This window comes from Stegodyphus dumicola, chromosome 11 (genome assembly GCF_044657685.1).
Source record: "Stegodyphus dumicola isolate Sdum_Otavi_A_Nest chromosome 11, ASM4465768v1".
NCBI classification, from domain to species: domain Eukaryota; kingdom Metazoa; phylum Arthropoda; class Arachnida; order Araneae; family Eresidae; genus Stegodyphus; species Stegodyphus dumicola.
Genome location: NC_140778.1, coordinates 106,661,484 through 106,686,535, shown reverse-complemented (window position 1 = coordinate 106,686,535; position 25,052 = coordinate 106,661,484). Strand labels below are relative to the sequence as shown.

Sequence of the window (25,052 nt, the reverse complement as noted above, 5' to 3'; positions counted from 1 at the left end):
ATTTGCATGCTTATAAAGTACTTAACGATTACTATAGTATAGGTTGAAAAGTTATTCGTGCTGGATATTATACTTTTAGCTAAAATTTATTTTATAGTTTTTCTTATAAATTGATGCAGCGAAATTTTTCATTAATTAAAAAGTATTCAAAGGATTTTCTTTTGTACTTTTTTTTAGATAAAAAGGTATTCTTTGGGGTTTGTGAAACGCTTTTAATTATATTTACTATTTTCTTTACATAAGACTAGACAAAGATATTATAAGCTGTGATATCTGGCTGGAGTTCACGAAGAATGCATCTGAAGAAGTAAGACGTTTCGATAAACAGGGAGTCAGTGATGTTCAATGTGATAACTGCATCGAGGATGTTCTGCTTCCGCCATCTTTACTTTTAGAAAAAGGAAGTATTAAAGACGGTAAGTGTCTTTGTAAATATTGAGATTTCCACGAACGTCATTATAATATGTGATATATCATTAGCCCCCATTTATATACTCATATCTGGGCACAGCCTCATCTCCACTCATTACTACATGAGAAATATGTACCTTCTTCAGACAGCTGCAGCTGTCAAGAAGTCTGCAATTGCAGCTACATTTGCAGCTCTCCCACTACAGCATTTTCTCTTCTCATGCCCACTAACACAGGCACATCACAGACGATGAACTCGAGTATAGAAGATATATCATAAATAAACTTGCATCACAAAAGTCACAATATTGTTAATTACCCTATAAGAGTTTGGTCTCCTTAGGGAGCATACACCATACCAAAACTTTGAAAAGATAAATGTCGAATTACCGCTGTGTCTTGTAAGTACCACAGAGCAAGGGTGTAAAGGACCCTTTTATCAACCCAAATAAATTTTAACAGATAAAGTTAACAGATAGCACGAACTCGTGTTTACGGAAGCCAACACTTTTGGCTTAAAATCAAAGATAACAGATAAACTAAAGTTAATGGAATTTAAATCATGCCTAACGGTTTCAGAATTAAACTTACCCGCAAGTTGGCTCTGACCGAAGTTTGCGTAAACAAGCCTAACGTCGAGAATAGCTCAACGCCGCAGAATTCTATTTGTTGGAGAATCAAAGTTAGCAGCGTGGCTTTCAAGCAGGCAGAACACACTCTGATTTAACCCTCCAAACTTTTCCTTTAAATACTTCCTTCTTTCTACGTAATTTGAATATCCCGGATGGTGGAAATTTGAATTCTGGAAGGGAAATAAAACGAGGTTTGACAGGAAAGGGAATTTACCTAAACTAATGGGTTATAGAATTAAAATGATCCTTACAACCTTTCAAAACAAGACCAAGATATCTGCGAGCAATAATCGTTACGAAATTCACGGGTCTGTACTTATATCACCGCATGGTATAGTCTTTATATCCCGTATGCTTCTTCCTGCCGTGTCCTGCTTAGAAATGTAAATAGGCACATACTTAAGCTACGTAGGTAAGTTGAAAAATAAGTTTCCCCTGTCGACTGTGGTCAGAGTTGTGTATGAAAGTCAAAAAATAGAATGAGACATTAAAGATAAGACATACCTTTATTTTTCCACATAGGTACCAAGTACATTGAGACATTTGTCATATCGCTTGATAAGCTTCGAAAAGCCCTCCAGGAAAAAATCAGGGCTTTGCATATGGAAGAAGCGTTGAACGGCTTGTTTCACTTCAGTATTGCTTCCAAAGCGCCTTCCCCCGAGATTTTTCTTCAAAGCCGGAAACAGATGGAAGTCGCTTGGTGCGAGATCGTATTTTTTAAATTTCCTTTGTAAAACTGAGCGATAGATAATAAAGAGTAAAGTAATTTTTATACATATGACGGCATAGAAAAACGCTGAAACTGTTGAGTAGTGCATAGTTTTATTTTAATCACATTTTCATTTTGTATAAACTAACTTTCCTCAAGACATCAGCAATATTAGATATTTCTAACAACTAAATATTTAAAGTGTGAAATCTCTCTATGCTCTTGAACAGCTGCAGTCTCTCTGCGAGATACAGAGGGTAAAAAAAGTATTTGCACACCTACATTTTTGTTTGCAATTCATAAAAAGAAGCATTAAGAAATAAAAAAATTGGTATTGCCAAATCAGAATAAGTTTAATCATCCAAAACAAACAGAAAAATTACAATAATATAAATAACAATGCTTTTTTTTGTAACAAAATTAAAATATCTCGTATCAAAAAAGTATTTGCACACCTGCATGAATACAAAAGAAATAAAATATATAAGCAAATTTCAAATAACTAATATTTAGTATGCATGCCTTTAGCATCTATTACTGCTTGTAATCCTGCTGGCATTGATTTAATTAAATTTTCTGTAACAGTAGGTTCAGTATTCGGTCACCCTTCAATAAGGGCTTGTTTAAGGGCAGATTTGCTTGAAATCTTCCTTTTTCTTATTTTTAAATTCAAAGAATTCCACAGATTTTCCAAAGGATTTAAATCTGGTGATTGTGGTGGAGCGGCAAGTTTTCTGGGTACATTATAAAGCAACCACATACGAGTTATACCGGCAGTGTGCTTGGGATCATTGTCTTGCTGAAAATAGTACGAATTACTGATACCCAATTTTATTGCACTTTGTGGCAAGTTATCTCGCAACACATCAATATAGGTTCGAGCTGTCATATTCCCATCAATGAAACACAAATTACCAATTCCTTTGCTAGCCATGCAACCCCAAATCATAACAGAACCTCCTCCATGTTTAACTGTAGGTAACACATTTTTGGTATGAAAAGCAGCACAAGGTTTTCTCCAAACTAATTTTCTGCGATCTGATTTAAAGATATTGAACTCACTCTCGTCGGAGAATATGACATTTTTCCAAAAATCGATTGGCTTATTGATATATTCCTTAGCGAATTCAAGTCTCTTCAGTCTGTTTCGTTCAGTTAGGAGAGGTTTTTTCCTTGGTGATCTTCCATAAATGTGTGAATCGTGCAGGACATTTCGAACACTTTGGGCACAGATTTGAACTCCAGATGTTGAAGCGACATCATTGGCTAAAGCAATTGCACTAACAAATGGATTTTTTGATGCTTCTCTTATGATTTTTCGCTTCATTCGCAGTGAAAGTTTCTTTGGGCGTCCAGAGCGCAAGTTATTTGATGTAGATCCTCTTTCTTTATAACATACCAAATAGTAGAGAAGCAAACATTTACTTTTTTACCTATTTCTTGATAACTTAGGCCATTTTCACGTAGAGAAAAAAAATTTTCTCGCAATGAAATCGACAATTCAGATTTCTTACGTGCCATTACAATTTGAATCGGCAATCAACTGATAACGTTTCGACAACACCTCCTTTTATAGTCGTCTTACATATATTATTTACTGCGGGATGACTGTCAAATAATAGCATAAAATGCAAATTTGCTAGAGTTGAGTTGAGTGTGCAAATACTTTTTTGACATAAGCTATTTTAATATTGTTGCAAAAAATGTTTTTTATTAATATTATTGTATTTTTTGTAATTAATTTAAATGAATAGGCTTATTCTATTTTTTAAATGCCAATTTTTGTATTTATTAATGCATTTTCTTATAAATTGTGAACAAAAATGTATGTGTGCAAATACTTTTTGTACCTACTGTATCTGTCTGAATGCCAAGCCAAACAGCTGCAGCCAAACGAACAGCCGTTCCTAAACTAAACGGGTTGTTACTAAACTGTTCTTTCACATTAAATGCAAGAATTTTTAATGCTTTTTCAGTTAATGGGAAAACTATATTTCCTTTCAGAGAGGGAAAAATATATTATTTTATATCTTTCAGTTATTGAAGAAAAGATGGATGTTTGTTCAGCAAGCGAGGCACTGTGTGGTCCTTACGCCGACTGTGAAAATAATAAATGTTCTTGCCGAGAAGGTTTCCAAATTTCCGAATATGGAGCAAGACAAGGGGAAACATTCACCATTGTGAGATGTGAAGGTAGTGAAACTTCTGTGAAGTCTATGTATCAAATATATCTACGAAAGAAACCTTATGTATGCCTTTTTATATCAAACATTTCTTTTGTAAAATTTATATGATTGTTCATGGGGAAATGTTTTTTGCTAGAGCAAAAACGTTATAGTCGTTGTTTAGTTAAAATTTGTACGCATTTGAAAATGTTTCAGTGCCAGAAACTTTCAAAAACTTCTACATACAAAAAGTGATTTAAAATTCAGTACACATTTGAAATATTTTTGACTAGTAGCTTCGCTGCCAGCCTTCGTCTGACTTTTAAATGTACCGGGAAAATGGCTGAAGAGAACATCAAACGTTAAATTTAAAAACTGCGTATAATTTTACTCTGCAGAACAACTTCATAAAAAAAAAGTTATTACGTATAACAAAATTACAATGAAATAAGCAATATCCCTTAATACAAATATTAATTATCCTAATAAAAAAATTAACCAACTTTCCGTTGAAGACAAAAAGTTATGCAAAACTTTTCAACATCTTATAAACAGTGAAATAAGCAAAAAATAACATGAAAGCAACTCAAAAAACATAAAATTCCGCGCAGAATTTTACTCTGCAGATTAACTTCATTAAAAATAAATATAAAAATGTATTATATATATATATATATATATATAAATGAAAATAAAATATTTCAATCTCTTAAAAACAGTGACATAAGAAATACGATGAAAAATTGTTGCCAAACCCATATTTCTAAAAGAATGAAACCATTTAAAATGATGCGATTTCATCAAAAATCTATCAACAACAATAAGACGGGAAAATTGTTGCCAAAATCACATTTTTAAAGATGTGAGAAGTGTAGTCGGAAGCTTCATTTAATTTTTTTTAATACAAAATATTATCATTTTTCCAAAATTCTTTTTGTAAAAGCAGTCGCAAGGATGAAAGTTTAACGTGTCCAAAAATCAAAGAAAAATAAACTGTACATTTTTTTAAAATAAACTTTATTAGAAAAGATCCCATTGAAAAGGTGTTAAGCTCCCTTTGTTAAATAAATTCGTATTTAATGGATTTATTGAAACACGAAATATATTTTAAGTTCGTAAAATAGCTAAAACCCTACGTGTCATGACGATGTGAAAACGTAGTGTGTAGAGTAAAATCTCGCTTTCCTATAGCCCATTATGTCTCAAAATGACGCGATTTCTTCACAAAACATAAAATTAAAAAATTCGAATTCGAATTTCGGAAACATGGCTTCGAGGTGCACTGGCTCTTGTCTAGATGCACCTACCAAATTTCGTAGCCGTGGGTCTATTAGCTTACGCGCAAAGCGCGAGCGAAAGACACACACAATGACAGACTCTTTCTTTTATTAAATGTAGAGATTTAGTGAATGTACAGTTTTTAGCAACGCAGCTAGCGCAAAAACACGTAAGAAGCTCTTTATGCAAACTTGAAATGGAACTAGCTGTTACTCGGAATGCGTTGTAGTGCTACTTAAAGGAAAGAAAGTGTTTGTGTTTTAATTCTGTTTATTGAAATGCTTTTGGATATTTTCCGTCAGGTGCGTGCAGTTTCACTTATCTACCCACATAGCATTATTCCTGGTGCTTCATTTTTAAACTTGAGGGTCCTGCAATACATTATAATTTATCCATCTTGTCAACGACCACACTTGGATGTAGACTGTAATCATAATTAGCATCGTAATGGAATGCACCAAGATTTAAATCAGCGTGCAGTGTTCGTCTAGATCTAGCAGTGCGTACTCGAATATTGTCCAGTCTTGCTTTCCGTTGCTGGTTTGTTTCATACGAACGGGCTTGATTCAGTACGTACTCGAGCCTTTTCCAGTCTTGATTCCCGTTGCCAGTTTGTTTCTGAAACTTGTGATGCCCTTTTTGTTTCTCTTGCTTAAAGTGCAAATCGAGCAACCTATTTTCGCTTTAGTAGCATAACTGATTTCACAGCAAATGTAACGCTTTGCGACGACTATTACAAATTCACTTTCAAAAGCAAAGAAAAGGCGCGAGATGCATTAACACGCATGTTGATGCGTGCGTGTTATAGCGTGAAGAATTAAATATTTTACGCTTTGCTGAATGATAACACCTTTTGAAATACTTGTGTTTTAATTTGGGCAGTGGAACACATTTTTCTTAGATAGCCGAGGGTCTAATGAAATTCCAGACAAATTAATATAACTGCGTTTTCCCAAGTGGCAACACAACAAACACTCCTTCAACAACGAGTAGTTTATATCGCCGAATATTCTGATTAAATTTGAAACATCTTATGCTTCTGCAGATTGACAATGCAAAGCTTTCAGGTTTTAATTCACGTAAAACATATGTATATTGTATTCTTTTAAAACAGCGGACGTCGACCTTTCCAAGAACCCAGAAAAGAATTCTTTAAAGTTTGGTGACGATATATGTATCGCAAACAAGCAAACGAACACACAAACAAGACACATTCTTCTTTATATATATAGATTTTGTCCACTAAACAATGCTATTTTGGCAGCTTCAGATTTAGAGATAGGTCTATTATAGGTTAACATAGCATTAACTAGTTTTGAAACAGCATTATTCCTATTACGAAAGACAGCCCACTAGCAGCCGAGCTGTGTAGTGGTAGATTTGTCAGGTAACGTATGTCCCTTCACTTGCTTCGGGAACATACTGTGTCTGAATAAGAACAGTGAGCTTACTAAAGCCCTGTTCCAGATTGTATGGAATAGACGACACAAGCAGGAAGGGTATACTAAACCCTTTATTCTCTATTACTTTACAGGCACTCCCGAACTTCGGGATACAGAGACCAACCACTTGTGGTCTGAACGTAAAAATATAAAACTACTAACTAAAACTCTAACTAAAAAGTTAAGTTTGAATTAATATACAAATGCCTAGCACTAAGACTGGCCTTTATTTAAAAGGGTGCGTATGTAGTACGCCGAGCTGCTGAAACTACAAAACGTTTTCAAATATCAAGAGGGCTAAACCTCTGGCCTTAAAGGCAAACAGCAACCGAGTGAAAAACTCGTAAGCCTGCAATGGCAAGCGGCTCGCTTCCCTAAATCTCCTTCTCTCTCTCTCTCTCACTCTTGGCAAAAAGCCACAACTTGGGCGTTAGCAAGACAATTTGCATAAACAAGTTAAAGCATTTAATTCTGGCCGGAATTAGAAATTAAGAAGTGATAGTACAGTTTTAAAATAAAAATAAACGTTAGTAAAACTTAGGATCCTTACAGATTAAGCATTAAAAAAATATTGCAAAAGCAAAATATAATACTATGATATTACGTAAGCTTAATTCATCCTTAATGAGTCAAAAATTGCTGCATAGGATTTCTTTAAACCAAATTACCATTGGAGAAATAAAGATCAGAGTGGAAATTGATCGGTTTTTAGCTTTCGGTAAGGCTTTGTGGGCATTCTAGTCTCAGATAATAGCTGTTTATTCTGTTTTACTAAGTTTATTTGATAAAATAATTTTACAATTTTTTTAAAAAATATCTTTGTGTATTACATAATGTGGTAATCAAAAAACATAGTTTTTTATTAGTTTTTGCCGCTTCGATTCTGAAGGCGACGGCAAACTCCAGACTAGTTTTCAGACTATATTCTGCAGAGATTTGGCTTTCCATCAACACCTGTATATATTCCTGAATTTAATTCAAAAAATGAGCTCGAAATTTACGGGACGCGTTACACGCCGGGTATAAAAATGATATACTTTAAAATAAAGAAAAAGATGAGAATACAAAAATTTGATTTCTACATGTCCCTAAATGATGTTATTGGCGACTCTGGCAATTTTCCATTACCCAGTTGGCAACACTTTCCTCTAGGATAGGCCATGTCGTTATTTCTTTCAACAAAGCACATCCATGTTTTGGCATATTTATTGTGATATCATTTTTCTTACACTCACGTATGGAGCAGTCGTTAATATCAAACATCCTTGTTGCAGCACGATTTCGCTTTTCCTTTGCAAATGGAATGACATTGTATTTGAAACCAGCACTATGTTTGTTTCGTTTCTCAGGAGCTGTATTTACTACTAAAATTAACCATAAATCAAATGTATTTCAGCTAAATCAAATGTGATTTACTAAAGCTTCGATGTTTCCTTCAAAATCATCGCTTCGAATGACTACAGAAAGAGAAAACATCTAATTCCTAATTCCACTAATCATTCGTATCTGAAGTACATTCGTATCCCAAATCATTTCCTCCTTTTCTAGAAACTCTATAACGACATTTTTATGCTCATTTGTATTGAATACAACTCCATAAAGCATTTCCATAAAGCATTTTTCCCGTACATATATTGTTCCCCTTATGTCTCTTATAGTGAGTTCAATACATCGTTGTTCGAAAGCCTATGAAAAGTCTTCGAATGCAAGACTTAAACGATAACAGCATCGCACATGTATCGAATATTCGGGTTTTTTCTTCTAACGAAAAGAGTGCAGGTTACACGGCGAATGTCTCTAAAATTAAAAATGTAGTTTGAAATTACAGGTGTGCGCTATACACCAATGCGCGTAATATACGTAATATCCCCTGAATATACGTTACGTATAATGAAAATACGTTATGTACGTATGAATGCCTGAATATACGTTATGTACACCAGTGCTATCGCCAGAATATACGTTATGTATAATTACTGAGATTAAAAAGTTGTATATAATATTTCGTAAACTGTTATTCATTTCATTCCTGTTTTGCATGAAATAAGAAAGAATATTTTTCACTTTAAATTATTAAAATTTTTGTTTTCAGCTCCGTGAATTTGGTTTCAACTTCTAATCAATTATTTCCCCCACCCCACCTCAAATATCCTTAATTTTGCAATGAGTTATTAATCTAATTTCATTTTCTAAATTATGCAGATATTGATGAATGCAAAAAAGGTACCCATTCTTGTTCTGCTAATACAACGTGCCAGAACACAATTGGAAGCTACAACTGCATATGCAAACCGGGTTATAAGAAAAAAGATGAAAAAAAAGTGACTTACAAATATGAATTGAATAAAGACCCCTGTGTTGGTAAGAGAACTTTTTTTCTTTTCTGATTTTTAAAAACTACTGACAATTTTTTAAATCTCAGCTTTCGAACAATTTTAAAACATAAATTGAAAGAATGTTAAACATTTCTTAGTTGTTATCGCAAATGGTTATATGTATTTAAAAAATTCCATTTTAAAATAAAGACCTCACTCAATATAAAATAAAACTGCCTTCTGGAAAACCTCGTATTTTGCAGCATGTATGGATGAACTTATTTAAAAGGGAACAAATTCATAATGATATTATATCTACCTGCTAAGTATCTTCTAGAAAAAATCTTTATGAGCTTATACAACTTTGTGCACCTCTTAGAAAATTTCTTTTCTGAATAGCTTTTGTAATTAAGTCTTTTTTGTTTCGTCCAGTTGCGTTATGTTATGCTAGGCTATGTCCAAACGACCTGAGAATTGTTATCATTCTACAAGGCATAAAATCCTTAACTGATCATCTGTACCTCCTTGCAGATTTAAATTCTCATAAATGTTGCCATTCGACGAATCATAAGATCTTTAAGTTATTTTCAGTCTGAAACTTTGCTACCATTCGATTTATCATAAGACCTTTAATTTACTTATGCATTGCTTCTCCACAGTTCCATTAAAGTGAAGAACTGAGTATTAAAACTGTAACAGTTATGTTCCTGTTATTTTTGTTACTAACCATCCTAACCTGAACCTCAACTATATCACATCTACGAATTTTATAATGGCCATTTTTGAATTTTATCCTTACAAGGGCTGTCTTTGACTTAGCCTTTGGTCAACAAATAGATGATAATATAAGTTTTCTCACCCCCCCCCCTCTACATTATATTATCACTCATTCGCAATTTATTTGATGGAAAACATTCAGGAGGACGAATCCTGTGTTTCCTACTCCTCTTCCTCTACTGCAACCTATCTAGAAGATTTCCAGCTCTACAAAATTCAGTGCCTTAGCTAAATGCTATACACCTCTCCGGAATTCGAACCCGGACGCACGGCTATGGCATCCGGCTTCCAAAAGACAGTTATACATTGCTTAACTAATTGAATAATTTAAAATCAATGTGTATCATTTTATTTTCTATATGTGAAAATGTGAAAGTGTTAATTTCATTTTACTCTGGGAGATTTGCAAATAGGGTAAAGTTTAACTTGGGGGGAGCTTAGGATATAAAGAATGACTAGAAGTAGAAAAGACACTTTTATTTAAAAGAACATTATTTTTTTTTTTTTGTTGTTGTTTTATACGAAAAAAAAATAATAATTTCATTCATATTTCATGTAAAAAAATAACATGAAAAATAACTCTTTGATAATAATAAATGGATCTCTTTTTTATTGCGGTCATTTAAACATATCCAAGATTCAAATATTGTGACTTCATTTTTTTCCATTTTTGTTCGAATAATTGTTTCTCATAGAGAATTCTGCAGCGCGTTCTGCTTTCGGCGATATGTCGTGGAGAAAGACGATGCGCATTACTTTTTTTTCGCCTTTTTAAGATTCAAATCAGCATTAATCACTTTGTTTACAGTTAACACTGTGCATTTTAATGATTATTCAGTTATCCTTTGATTTTGCAGTTAACATTAAAGTGCTTACCTAAAAACATTCTAAACATTCCAGTTTGTCCTCAGATGTGTATTTTGAACAATTTTTCTCCTTGAAGCCAAACTCTGGTCTTTTTTTTAAACCTTTCTTATTGATAATATTATCTATCGTTGCTTTAGATACAGAAAAATCATGGCTTTCGCAGCATTTTTAATAGCTAAATACGAAACATTTTCTTCGGAAAGAGCACGAACATAGCCTTCTGTCGATTGCTTCTTTAACAGTGCCATTTTGCATTAAAACAAAATTGTCACGCTGCAGACGATAATTTACATTTTGGAGAATATAGCTGCAGTTAAAAAAAATTTTACAAGTAGGTAATTTCTTCTAAAAAATGTGCTAACAATCTCTGTACGTATGTTACTAGGTATCCGCCGATAACATAGCGGCAAAAACATCGCGGACAAAAACGTCGCGGAGAAAACAACGCAAGGCGAAAACGTCGTGCTACAAAACATCGTGGGAGAAAACATCGCAAAGAGAAAACATCGCAGTTCTAAAACATCGTGCTAGAAAACATCGTCATCGAAAATAAAGCGGTTCAAAAACTTCGCAGTTTAAAAACATCGTCGTCGAAAATATCGTGGTAAAAAATAAAGTATCTACAAATCATCGCATGACGATAACTTCGCAGACATGCTTTTTTCAGGTTTTAATTATTGTAAATGGATATTCCCATAATGATTTGTGAGCGCAGTATGTAAAGAAGGATAATTTTTATTTTCACATATTTTATTAACTAATAAATGTTTGCTGAAAAAGTAAGAAGGAAACTTAAGCATAAAAAATTAAATGCAAATTATAGATTAAACTTTTCATGAAAAATTACCAGTAAAAACTTTATAAAAATGATTTATTAATGGCCTTTGTTAGTTAACTATGTCGGTTTAAAATTGTATTAAGTGCTATAAGTTGCATTAATTTTTTATGCTTAAGTTTCATTCTTATTTTCTCAGCAAAAATTTATTAGTTAATAAAAAGTATGAAAGTAAAAATTATCCTTCTTTCCATCTCGCGATCACAAATCAATATGGAAATATCCATTTACAGTTATTAAAGCCTGAAAGAAACATGTCTGCGATGTTATCGTTATGCGATGATTTGTAGATACTTTATTTTTTACCACGATATTTTCGACGACGATATTTTTAAACTGCGAAGTATTTGAACCGCTTTATTTTCGACGACGATGTTTTGTACCACGATGTTTTAGAACTGCGATGTTTTCTCGTTGCGATGTTTTCTCCCACAATGTTTTGTAGCACGATGTTTTTGCCTTGTGTTGTTTTCTCCGCGACGTTTTCGTCCGCGATGTTTTTGCCGCGATGTTTTCGGCTGTAACCATGTTACTAACAAGAAAGAATTGTTATTTTTTAGTTAAATCGCGAGAAATCCATGCGTATTAAAATGAAATTACGATAACCCGCATTTATATTCTTTACAAACTACTCTATGTAAAAATTGTACTGTAATATTCTATGGAAAAATAGTGCAAACATCCGTTTTTCTGTGGTTTTATAATATTCAATTCATTAAACTCCAAAAAAGGTGATACTGTAACATAAAATTTGATTACTTTATTTATTTTTAGTCTTTACATGCGTTAAATTTTAATATAAATTTATTTTGTATTTTTTCTTCTTGTATTCCTGTTTTAAATTATCCTATATGACATTGGTCCCATTGCGCAGGATAGTAGTCTGTTAAATTTGTTTTTGCAAATTTCAAAATACTTTGCTTTTAAATTTATCTATATTATAGTATATACTTTCTTACAGATCTGTGCACCCCAAATCCGTGCGGCGACAATGGAGTTTGCAGTATCAGTGATGATAAAATGTTTGATTGCAAGTTAGTTTCTACATTTCATAACTTTTAAATACTCGTAGCATTGCAATTTTTCACTCTGTCTGGTAAATAGTGCGTGATAACTGGCTTTTTTGCATCACTTTCTCTATAACTTGACTAGCAAAATCAAATTTTATTTTTTATATGTTCTTAATATTTAAATAATTGGAGAAACAAACTAAAGTACTCAAGTGTTATCGCAACCCCTTTAGCACAAGTCACCAAATTTTCAAATCTTGCCCAACTCTAGTAACCATACTTCTGACAACCATGCTCATAATTATCCTTCAGTGAAATAACGCCGCCGTTTCTGTTTGCATTCTTTTTTAGTGGATTCCAAGTTCCAACGGTTTTTATAAACAACACAGTGTTCTAAAGCAAGTCTTTTTGGCTTCAAATGCCAAAAATAGTTTGACAGAACATGATTATACGCTAGCTGTTTGAGCAGACGATATTTGGAGTGGCGGGAAACTTTCGTTTAAACTCGATATGAGGGAATGTGCCAGCAATGGAAAACATTTTTTATATGTTGTTAAGATTTAGATAATATGAGAAATAAACTGAAGTATTTACGTGTTATCGGAACCACTTCAGCGCAAGTCACCACATTTTCGAAAAGCGAACACATTTTAATCTCTGCGTGAATACAGAATACATAAGCATGAATACATAAAAATTTCTGCGGGAATACAGAAAATTCCTGCAATTTTTCTAAAGATAACAACGAGAAAATGCGTTTCCTAGATAGCCGCTGTTTCAGAAAGCCGGTTTCGGCAAATTTTTTATGTTTTCTAAGCGGAAACAGATCGCTGTGTACTTGGGAAGAAGAATAGCCTCAAAAAAAAGAAAAGATTTGAAGAAGAATGTATATATTTTACTTTTATAACGTATCATATAATTCTTATTTAATAACTAAAGTTTGTATTTTAAACTGCTAAAGTATGTTTCCTTTTCACATTTTGATAAAGTTCACCAACTTACAATAAATATCGATAGTTCGGGAATCGCTGTGAAAAGGAAGTCTCAAAAACCCCTAACTTGCACTCGATGAGTACATTTTACCTTTTCATGTGTAAAAAATCGCCAAATTGCGCCAAGGGGGTTGCGTTAATACGTAAGCACCGAAATTAAGTTATATCAAGTAATTTAAATCATCACAACGATGTATAAAGCAATTCGTCGAAATAATTTATATCTGTGTTTTACTAGACGCCAAACCTCTATAGCTTAAAATACCTAACCTCCATACACATGGTTTTTGTATTTGTATTTATTTCGATTTTATTCTATGCAAAAGAGATATATGCATTGCTACTATAGGCTGTATAATAATTTTCATTATTAGCAAATAAGAACTAATTCTGAAATAACAAACACCAATTACTTCAAGACAGAATCTCATTTCAAATTCTCTTTACAAATAGTTCAGAACAGCATCAAAACCAAATGCAAGACTCTGGACATAAGAAGCTTTAAATGTTGCACGTTTCTGTGAAATTCTTGTGTTTTTTTAATGTGAAGACTGTCGATGTCACACAAGATAATGAGAACCCTGTATGTTTTTGCAGAAGCAAATTTATCCTGCAGAGCCAATTTTCAATGCTGCTTCTATTAAGCTCAACACGCCTTTGAAACAGCCATCAATACCACGGCTTCTTATGATTTCACTACCAGCTTCATAATACCGAATACTTCATAATGCAGAAAGTTTATTCACACATATATATGCTTCTAAACTTGGAATAATTTCATTAAAGCCGTCAATTTATAGCACTTTTCTCTTAATTTATTTCTCAGTTTCCAAAGTTAACTATTTTTTCGTCTTGATTTTAGAAAAGGCATTTAAGACTATATTCGCATAGGAAGTAATAGTAATAGTATAGTCAATAATAATAGTAATGCATTTTAAACTAAAACGATGGACCCCGCAAGCTGTCATTTCGTCACGTTTGGTTTAATGGCATCGGTATTGGAACTATGATTTGTTCTGAACGATTACATTATTTAAAATTTAATGTGCCTTGTTGCTGTGCCTTTGCTTAGAACTTTTTTAATTTTTTGCCTTTCAGAAATTGTGACTATATTTTAAATGCGTAAAAACGCCTTAAACGTAAAGCGTTTCACATCAATACTGTGTTGCAATTGTAGGCGACTCAATGCATTTTAATGTATAGTATAGAACTCAGGCCCACCAGCGGCCGAGCGGTAAAGTCGCTGAACACTGGTAGTTCGGTCCGAGGTTCGAATCCCGCGAACGGGCTGGCTGCATGGGCGTTTTCGTGGTTTTCCCCATGTGTAACGTGTATACGAGCCAGTTTCCCTTAGAAAGTCCTCCACGAAAGGCATCCCTCCCCTTAGGCAGATAGCCCTCGTGTGCTTTGCCATAATTAAATACACCAACACCAAGTATAGAACTCAAATTTTTAAATTATTCGTGCATGTTCTGTCTTCGTTTCGAATCGTTAGTTAAAAATGAAATCTATCAGACCTTAATTTGTGTGTTACGAAAGTAGCTTATGAAAAGGAATAATAGGAATATATTTTGCGAAATTAACTGATAATAAAACATAAAACTATAGATATACTATACTTTCTTTGCTTAGCTTATATTCCGAAGTTTTGCTGTACATGTTGTACAAAATAAACACTCACTGTTGTACAAAATAAACAATCACCTTAAATATTGGCAGTAATCTCCAGTTACAAAGTCTCAGAAAGTACGGTTCGGAATTTTATAAAACCTTGCTCATTGAAAGTAGTAATAAAAGAATAATATCTTTTTTAGAATTCGCCAAGAAAAATATAATTTTTATATAGTCACTGTAGAATAAGAGTACCAACTAGTACAGTGTCCGTTATGTTTTAATTTTAGAAATGAAGCATTCCATATTTTTATGCGTAAAATTCAACGACGTATGCGTGACAGAATTTTTACTGAATTAAAGGGCCAGGTAAATAAAAAATAGCTCAAATACGGCTAGGACTAATTTTTGTTTCACCGAAATCGTTATTGCGAATGAATGATGCTACAGGACACCTTTAAAAGCACTCCTCTTCAGAGTCGATACATTTTGCCAACGTTCTGGAAGCATTTTCATGCCCTTTTCAAGGAAGTTTTTCAGCTGGTTGGGAGTCCACTCTTGAACACTGACGGTAAGGGCATCTTTATTCAGAAACGGCATGTACATCTTATTGGAATTCAAATTGGGGTTTGAGACTGAAGTAATGGATCTACGTTTAATTGAGGTCACTATGGACTTCCTTAGTATTTAAACCTCCATTAAAGAGACCTGGCCAAAGAACGTCTATGTATTCTTTGACTAATATGTATACGTAAATAGAAATATACGTAAATGTGAATGAAAGAATATGTATACGTATTTAAAGAGTTGTAACTAGTTTTTCATTATTTTTATTTCTTTTTATTTTCATTTTCTATTAATATCATTTTTGACAGTATATTATTTTTGGTTAGTTGTGAATTTTTTGACAATTGTTTTGTAAACTAAAAGTCCATATGAAAGTTCTTTTAACTGTAACTCTCATTTTTAGGTGCAAAACTGGATACGAAGGAACTTTATGTGATAGAAATAATGTAGCATATGCCAGTAAGTTTGAGTCGAATTTTTTGTTCTTGGAACGTAATCTTAAGAAGGAAAATTTTCTTAAGAAGGAAAGTAATGAAATTAAATATAACTGCGTGAAATTCGTGTTTCATACTTTCCCACAGTATTGATATTTGTAAACTTTTAAGCACTTCAAACTGATTTTGACAAACATATATTGGGAAAAATTGCTATATAATTAAAATTGTTAAATTTTATGTATGTTAATACTAAAAGAACCTTTTAATTTGACATTATTTAAAATGTATTTTACAATTTCTGTAGCAACCAGTTTTTTAGTTAAAAAATTATTGACTGTAGGCTCTCTCTTTCAGTTTAAAGAGCCGCTGCTGTTTAATGCATAAAATTACTAACGGAAGTGTGAGGATGTTATAGAGCACATAAACGGAACAAAAAATTTTAGAAGCAGATACAGTGGTACCTTGATATACGAGTGACCTAATAATACTATAAATAATGTTTTGAGATACGAGCCGCCGAGCGAGCGATATTTTGTTTTGAGATGAGAGTAAGATTTGAGATACGAGGAATCGCACACTACACCGCTGCACACGACCGCCGCCTAAAAGTTTCTCCCACCTCAGACTAGACCTCAGTCTGTGTGCTTGTTTCCCTCGTTTTCGAAGCATTTTTGGTAAGTTAGGTTCGCGTTTTTTGCTTTTTGTACATTTACAAAACATTATCACATTTATTTTTATAACCATGGGTCCTAAGAAGAAGATTATGTTTATTGAATTAAAGCGTGCAATGAATTAAAACATGAGCAAGGTGTGCGAGTAATTGACTTGGCGAGGATGTATGGGCGTAGCAAATCAATGATATGTACTGTGCTTAAACAGAAGGAGTTGATAAAGGGTATAACGCCAGCTAAAGGTGTTACAATAATTTCTAAGCTCCGGACCTCTCTCAATGAAAAGAAGGAGAAACTACTGATGGTGTGGGTGACAGAGAAACAGCTTCAAGGAGGAACCTTAACACAAAGCATCATATGTGAGAAGGCACGAGCGATTTACAGTGATTTGCTGAAGCAGATTCCAGACACTTCCACAAACGAGGAATCGGAAGACTCGTTTAAAGCCAGTCGGGGCTGGTTTGACAACTTTAGGAAGAGGACGGGCATTCACTCCGTCATCAGGCATGGTTAGGCAGCAAGTTTGGATGTAAAGGCAGCTGAGGTTTACATCAAAATGTTTCCCGAACTGATAGAAGACAAAGGATACATCCCCCAGCAAGTCTTCAACTGTGACGAAACAGGGCTTTTCTGGAAAAGGATGCCGAATAGGACTTACATAACGGCAGAGGAGAAGACTATGCCAGGTCACAAACCCATGAAGGATAGATTAACTGTAGCACTTTACGCCAAAGCGAGTGACGACTGCAAAATCAAGCCTCTATACCATTCGAAAAATTCCAGAGCCTTTAAGTCATATAAGATTTTAAACGAAAAACTGCTAGTTATGTGGAGGGCAAATCCGAAGGCGTGGGTCACCAGGAAATTCTTTGTGGATTGGATAAACCTGATGTTTGGCCCTTCTGTCAAAAAATATCTACAGGAAATTACCTACCCATGCAAGCCCTTCTCGGCCTCGACAATATTCCTGCTCACCCACCAAATCTCGAAGAATTCAAGTTTATAAAGGTTCTCTACCTACCACCCAACACCACTCCTATCCTGCACCCCATGGATCAGCAGGTGATTTCTAATTTTATGAAGTTGTACACCAAGCACATTTTTCGGCGCTGATTTGAGGTGACGGAGAACCCAAACCTTAGCCTTCGAGAGTTCTAAGGACCACTTCAACATGGTGATATGACTAAGAATTATTGATCAGGCCTGGTTGGTTGTTACAACGAGGACCTTAACTTCTGCATGGAAGAAGCTGTAGCTGAAAGGGCCTTCGAAGGATTGGAACCCGAAGTGTCAGTGGTAGAGGAGATTATTTCTCTGGGAAAATCCATGGATCTGGAGGTGGATGAGAGAGATGTGAATGAGCTCGTCGAGGAACAGTCTCAGGAGCTGACAACCGAGTAGTTACACGATCTACATTCGCAGCAGCATACGGTGTTTCAACGAAAAATTAGTTTTGAAGAGGAGCCAGAGATGGAGGAGGTTATCCCTATAAGAGATATAAAGGAGATCTTAGGAATGTGGGAGAAAGTTGTAGAGTTCGTGGATAAAAAACACCCTGAAAAAGTTGCAACTGGTCGTGCATCGGAGTTGTTCAACGAAACTTGCCTAACTCATTTCCGCACTATACAGTGGTAATAATGGGGACATCTGTATCTACTTTAAACTCTTCATTAATTAATAAAGTAGTCTCAGAATGTAATGTTTCCTCACTGCGCTAAACAAGAACATCAGTCTCCTGAATTAACAGGTGGATAAACATGTACGGATGCTAGAATAAATTTTGAGTGTCCATTAACAATTACATCAAACGTACATATATATCATCTGCTTCTGGATACTGTATTCTTTTACGCTGCTTAACAGTAAATTCTATTAGTGCACAATCTGCCACACTCGTCAAATTTTTTATAAATCGCGACACTACTAGCTTGGTGAAATACAAAAAAATATAGCAAACATGACGCAAACACACTGACACTGTCTACCAGACGACCTTGCTGCTCAAACACGGTCGCGCATGCGCACGGAGCTTTGACTTCCCAACTATACAATGCGCATATTTTTCGGATATGCTATGCGTATGCGTTATATGCGGATATACTATGGGTATATCCTTCGTCCCATTTGTTTTTAAAGGTTCAAAGAAGCAATTTGCCCAGAAGGACTATTAGTTTCGTTTTGGCATTTTGCGTTAAACGTTATAAACGGCGAATCACTTTTCAAATTGTTGCCATCAAATATTATCGCCCTGTATTATATTTAAAGAAATTAAATAATGAAAAATGTCCATGAATTCACGTAGGTTTCTCGCATTGTGAAAAAAACAGTGGTACCTAGAGATAACAAATTTTGAATAACGTATACCTCCACCCGAGTACGGGCACCTGGAAGCACGAATTTGAAATTTATTTTATTGTCTCTTTCATATTTTGTAAAACTTTAACGAATTTTTTATTAACAAACAGAACAATTTCAAAGCGAGCAATGACAAAACTGTACGGAATTAAAAAAGAATTTTATCTCCAGCGCCGCCAGACTATCTATCGAAAACTCTAAAAATATGCTTTTTTTATATAGAGAATTATAGCTTTCAAATATCGCCATCGAAATTTTAATTCATCTCATAAAAATACTTTTAGCTAACAACATACTAAACTCAGTAGCGCAACAGCCCCAGTGGGTCAAGGCCAGCACTGCCCCGAAATCTGCTTTGTTGACCGTGGGTGCCCGCGGTGCGTAAGCATATGCCTTGAACAGAAGAAGCATACATAGTTAAGAAAATAATAACATTTCAAGTTATTATTTTCTTAACTATGTATGCTTCTGAGAAATATTATTTTAAACTTCGTTAGTGAGAATTGCGACAGGTTTTGGTAATCTGAGAGTCGGAAGTCATGCATTTTTTAAGCCTAATAGCATTTAAAAAACTGAGACAAAAATAACTTTCTACAAGACATATCTAACCGAGGAATTCAATTAAACGTGCCGACAAATCAGACTATTTCTCTATTTAAGCAATTTGACCATACAAATGAAGTAATTTAATCAAACAAAATTATAAACAAGATCTGTTAATCATATAGACTCAAATCTTCTCTTTATTTTCAAAATGATACTGTATACACAGCAGTATAATTTATTCTAGTTAATCTTTTTTACACAAATATTGTTTTAAGAACTTACAGTAAAACTGTAAGATATATACAGTAAATTTATACAAAAATACTATATGATATATATTTGATTACGAGTATTATGCGTTTAACTGACTGTATGATGCTAAAATATTGATGCTTTTAATTTCAGATGCTAAAACGGCTACTACAGTGGTCGGTGCTGTATTGGGAGTTATCTTGGCCATCTGTCTCATTGCATTCTTTTTATACGTCAGAAGGTAATACTTACGTGTATACAAAACTTTGTTACTAATTTATCCAATTTGTTCCAAGCGATTTTATTATAGCGTGGCGTAACATCATTTATTTTTAATTATATTTCCAACTAACGAAGTAGTAATTATGTTAAACAATAGCCCTAATATTACAAAAACAAAACCTCCTTCTAGGACACGTCTGTTTCAAATGCAAAAACGTTATTAACGAGTCTCCTAGCGTTCGGTTGTGAACTAAAATGAAATAATTCTCGGAAAGAGTTTCTATAAAACAAATAGAACGTTTATTAAACTCAACGTTAACGTAGCATAAAGCAAAAGAAATAAAGGGAGGTGATCAATTGTTCCATGTGATACACGGTAAAGCCACTATTGGGCATTTTTGAAGAGTAGCATTACAAACATAACAGCGTGACTCTCTGTACTACCAGTCAGCAACTTGGTCTCGCAGCTTGGAATCAACTGCAAAGAGAAATAAACGCACCGCTGTCCCAAGCTACACTGCAATAACAGGTATAATACCATATGTCTACAAAGCACACTGCTCCATCTACAAAGTAACATCCATTGGAATACGGCTTACCAGTGGCCGAGTAGTAAAAGCCGCTGAATATTGGTAGTTCGGTCCTAGGTTCAAATTTTGGCGAACTGGCAGGCTATGAGCGTGTTTGTGGTTTTCCCATGTATTACATATGTACGAGCCAGTTTTCCTTAGCAGGTCCTCCACAAGGATCTTTCTCCCTTAGGCAAATAACCCTCGTGTGCTTTGCTGTAATCAAATATACCAAACCAAATAAACCATTAGAATACTACATACGTCCAAAGTTTCTTACGCTTCTTTAAGCATTAAACGTAGATAAAATGTCTCTTTTTATACCTCTGATAGATTGACCTTCGCAACATTTAGGATAGTTTGAATAATATCAAAATGTCCATTCTCTAGAGCTATCTTGAAGCGAGAAAACAGCGGCAACAGAAGGTGAGAAATCTAGCATATAAGGTGATTGATTCATGATAATTTTCTGTTCAGTTGTTTCTGTTTCTGATAAAAAATGATGCTGTATCGATGCTCATTAAAGTGGATTCTTACGAAAACTGCTTTTGAAAGTAGAACGATTAGTGGATATGAACTTGTCTTTGCATGCTAAGTAACGCAAAATCTTTTCTCCTCGGACAAGAGACAGTGTAAACCTTAGTTTCTCTTTATACTTCGATAGGTTTATTTGCATATATTTAGCATTTTACCTGTCGCTAATCTCTAAAATTATGTCATTCATTTTCGGAAACCGTGTATAAATATTCTCCATTAATTACTACTTGTTATATTATAATTAAATATATTAAATATTATTATATTATAATTATATTATTAATTAAATACTTATTATATTTCTTTACTCTTAGGGTAAGAAAGAGTTCCGATTCTGAAGATTTTAGCCCTGTGCCAACAAGACAAGATAATGCAGAAATGGTAAGTTTATCTTCGTGATTTTAAATTTTTTTCCTCTTGTAATGTGTACTGGCAATAATAGGAGAATTTTTATTTTCCTAAAAATTCAATACCTATACGACACTTAAAATTGATGTTTTTGTTTACCTTTCAGTGTGTGGCATTTAAATTTAGAATATTTTATTTCCTTGTTTCATATAATTCTCATATTCTGTGCATTTGTAAGAATTTTTTTATGATAATAGGGATAATAATTTATTCTAATGCTTCTTTTTTATAAATTTTTATTATATAGACCGAAAGGAGGCCAATCAGAGGTGCAACGAACAGAGGATATCAATGAAAGATAAGAGTACATTAGACTGCCTGTCTGAGACGTGGCATCATGTATAATACTGTACCATAAACCTTTTTTTTTCCTTTATGGACTATATAAGATCATCGAAACTGTTTCATAACACTTAGAAGCGCACTTATCTATTGCATCTGCAACAAAAAATTTCTTCAAACGTAATGCATAGATACGATTCTGCTCAATCAAGACATCAAAAATTGTTGAATCAAAGGTTTTATAGTATTTTAATGTAATTCTTATTTCAGTATGTTATATTTATGATACTAATATATTTTACTTCTTATGTCACCTGTTTCATATATGTGTGTAAGTCATTTTCTTGTTTATCATCAAACATTGTAAATTTTTTCTTTAAAATCTGTATTTCAGAATTTTCAATAAAACATAATAACTCTTTTAATTCATTTTTATTTATTCGTTTACAGTTACATAGCATATAAATTTCTATAAAACAATGTAAAATTTATAAATTCTTATAAAACACTGCAAAATATCTTCAAAAAACATTACAAAACTCTGTTATTCAAATGATTACAAATGTGATTTATTAAGTGGAAAGGCTATTAATTTCAATATCTTTTTGCAGATTTGCATTTCTTAAACGAGGCATAAAAAATAAACACATTTATGTCATCTTATGTACTCTAAATTTCCATTTTAATAGAGTAGAATTTCAATAATCCGATATAAAATGTTTAAGATTAATTATATATTTTTACTGTAAACTAATAGTTAAAATTATTTTAATATTAATGTGCAACAGAACTCCTAATTATCCGGATAATTTCTTTTTTATCTTTATGAAATACACAAGTTTTTTTAATAATTATTTATGCTTTTTGACCTTACTATTAATTTAAATAATATAAAAAGTACATATTGTGCAATACGTATTTTTTAAAATCTACTAAATCTATTTTTATAAAAGCACGTGACATGTAGGTTAGCTAATAACAGTGCATTTCATATCTTATAAATTCGGAGAATCCATAAAAATATTTGTCTATTCAAGGAACCCATAAACCATTTTGCTACTTGAGTAAATACACAAAATCGGCATCTAAGGACATTAAACAGACTTTGAAAAACGACCCAAGAAAAATAGGATAAAATTGACATTATGATACTAAGAAAATTTTTACTTTCATTCGAGCTAGATCTATAGCCAGGTATCAAGGCCATTAGAAAGAATCAAACTGCTTCAAAACCTGCACTTTTAATGCATAGAAATTAATTATCAAAATCGTTTGCATTAACTGTGAACGATCTTCTGTTTTTTTTTTTTTTATTTATTTATTTTACTCATGAGAAATTTTTATTTATTTTATTTGTGTAGCAGTAAATTTTATCTCTTATTTTAACCAAATGAAATATAATTTCTTCCTTTACTTTTACTATAGAAAAGGTAAAAACAACTCTATGCATTTTCTTCTAAATATGCAATAAAAATACGTAATATAATAATAACGCGAGTAAATAAATTCCATTTCTTGATTTTTTTAAGCTTTCTTTGAAAGGAATTGTATGTTTATGCAAATAATTAACTTCATTGTATAATTACCTAAATAATCGTTTGACGTAACTTGTTTGAAGTAAAAAATAAACTTTTGTTTCTTAAGAGTACAATGTAAATTGAGATAAAATAAGACAAAGGAAATAAAATTACTTTCCTTGCATTACAGAAAAGCCAAATAATCGTATCTAGATGGGCTGTGGTCGGAGTTAAATCGGATGTTTGAAATTCTACTACATTTATCGATTATGACATCAAACATATTGACCTTCTGCTCATATTTAAGAGGCGTAAAGTGTTTTTCAATCCCTAATTTGCTATCACCAGTATATTTTTCTGGTAAAAATTCATTTAAATGTTCATACAGCAATGAAAAATCAGATGTGCTAATGAAGAAAATAAGTTAATTGCCTGCTTTGCCAGCTGGGAATTACTTACGATGACATTCTTAGTTTACATTTTCGTATCTCCATGAATAATATGCATGTAAATGTGTCTGTACAAATTCTTTGTATAAATAAAGTCACTAAAAATGTATCACAATTCTAGCGAATGTTCCTCCTTGTTTTGAAATTCCAGACTTGCAGAATCAGCATTATAAAGTGCATTTTCAAAACTTACACTTTGCCCCCGCATTTGGATTTCGTTTGTCCTCTTCCTGAGAGGTTTGTAGTAAATCACAGCTGCCACAATTGCGATGATCGCAAGAGCTGCACATACTAAGATGCCCGTTAGTGCAGCACTTGATATTTTGTTTTCAGAATCTGCGGAGAAAGATCAGAATCAAAATTAAACTCGGAAAACTGTAAAGCAACATACAATGAATTTTGTACTCTAATTTATAATATATATTATATAAAGTTACTATTTCAGCCTTTGCCTTGAACATCTTTAATGTTTAGTTTTCAAGCAAGCTCGTATTAAGTACTCTAAATTCTTGAGTCGGTGGTAGAATAAACTTATCCGGTAAAATTCCCAAGTAGCCTAAAATTCTTACGTCACAGAAAAGAATTTTGACTGGTTATAATTTGAACTCTGTAATTTAGAAATTATCATCGTTAAGGATCCAGGAATTATTAAATATGATTTATGGCAGATTTTTTCCTGGCTAAATTTCGTAATTAACAGTACTACCTCAAACACTCTAACGGATCAAGAACAGAACAGAACGCCGCCAGAAGGATTTATACTTCCTAACTCCCCGAGAGATATTTTATACTTGCTGTAAACGGAAACTGCTAGATTTTAGGATGACAATATGCAATTCATTTTACAGCATTCATTACAGTACATATAGCACAATTCTATTAATTAACTTGGCTGGCCACTTAGCTGCTAAACTTTCTTAGCAGCTGAATGATGCAAAGACTCATTGAGGTTCAAGCTGCTAACCAGCGATTTCATAATTCAACCAGCGCTTTAAGATTGAACCAATGCAATCTATTTAATTTAATACGATATTGATCACAGCCTTTGAACAACCGTTGTCCTAATCTTTCTGAGTCGTTGGAAGAGCAAAGACTCAGACTGCCATTACGCTCAGGCCATTGAGCAGCGATTTCGTACAAACCAGCGCAACAGCTTGATTCAAGATTCAGACAAAAATACGAGATTGTAAAAT

The 25,052-nt window shown here is 33.3% G+C and overlaps 2 protein-coding genes across 5 annotated transcripts in view; one reads left to right on the top strand and one right to left on the bottom strand.

Annotated features, from left to right (window-relative positions):
• Positions 1-22,318, top strand: part of LOC118190411 (uncharacterized) — a 161,034-nt gene extending 138,716 nt beyond the window's left edge. Inside the window, exons 19-26 of the mRNA XM_085827050.1 lie at positions 244-416; positions 3,793-3,948; positions 8,843-9,001; positions 12,396-12,468; positions 16,018-16,073; positions 20,029-20,116; positions 21,518-21,584; positions 21,859-22,318. Of these exons, the coding sequence (XP_085683176.1) occupies positions 244-416; positions 3,793-3,948; positions 8,843-9,001; positions 12,396-12,468; positions 16,018-16,073; positions 20,029-20,116; positions 21,518-21,584; positions 21,859-21,906 (820 nt within the window). The 3' untranslated portion in view covers positions 21,907-22,318. The remainder of the gene's footprint in view (positions 1-243; positions 417-3,792; positions 3,949-8,842; positions 9,002-12,395; positions 12,469-16,017; positions 16,074-20,028; positions 20,117-21,517; positions 21,585-21,858) is intronic.
• An 873-nt stretch (positions 22,319-23,191) lies between these two features.
• The window catches only part of LOC118190409 (macrophage mannose receptor 1-like), a 157,105-nt gene continuing 155,244 nt past the window's right edge, over positions 23,192-25,052 (bottom strand). For 3 of the 4 annotated variants that reach the window (XM_035361106.2, XM_035361108.2, XM_035361107.2), the window contains one exon: positions 23,192-24,195. In XM_035361106.2, coding sequence (XP_035216997.1) covers positions 23,969-24,195 — 227 coding nt within the window. In that variant the 3' untranslated portion in view covers positions 23,192-23,968. The remainder of the gene's footprint in view (positions 24,196-25,052) is intronic. The other variant, XM_035361109.2, reaches the window with a different exon arrangement.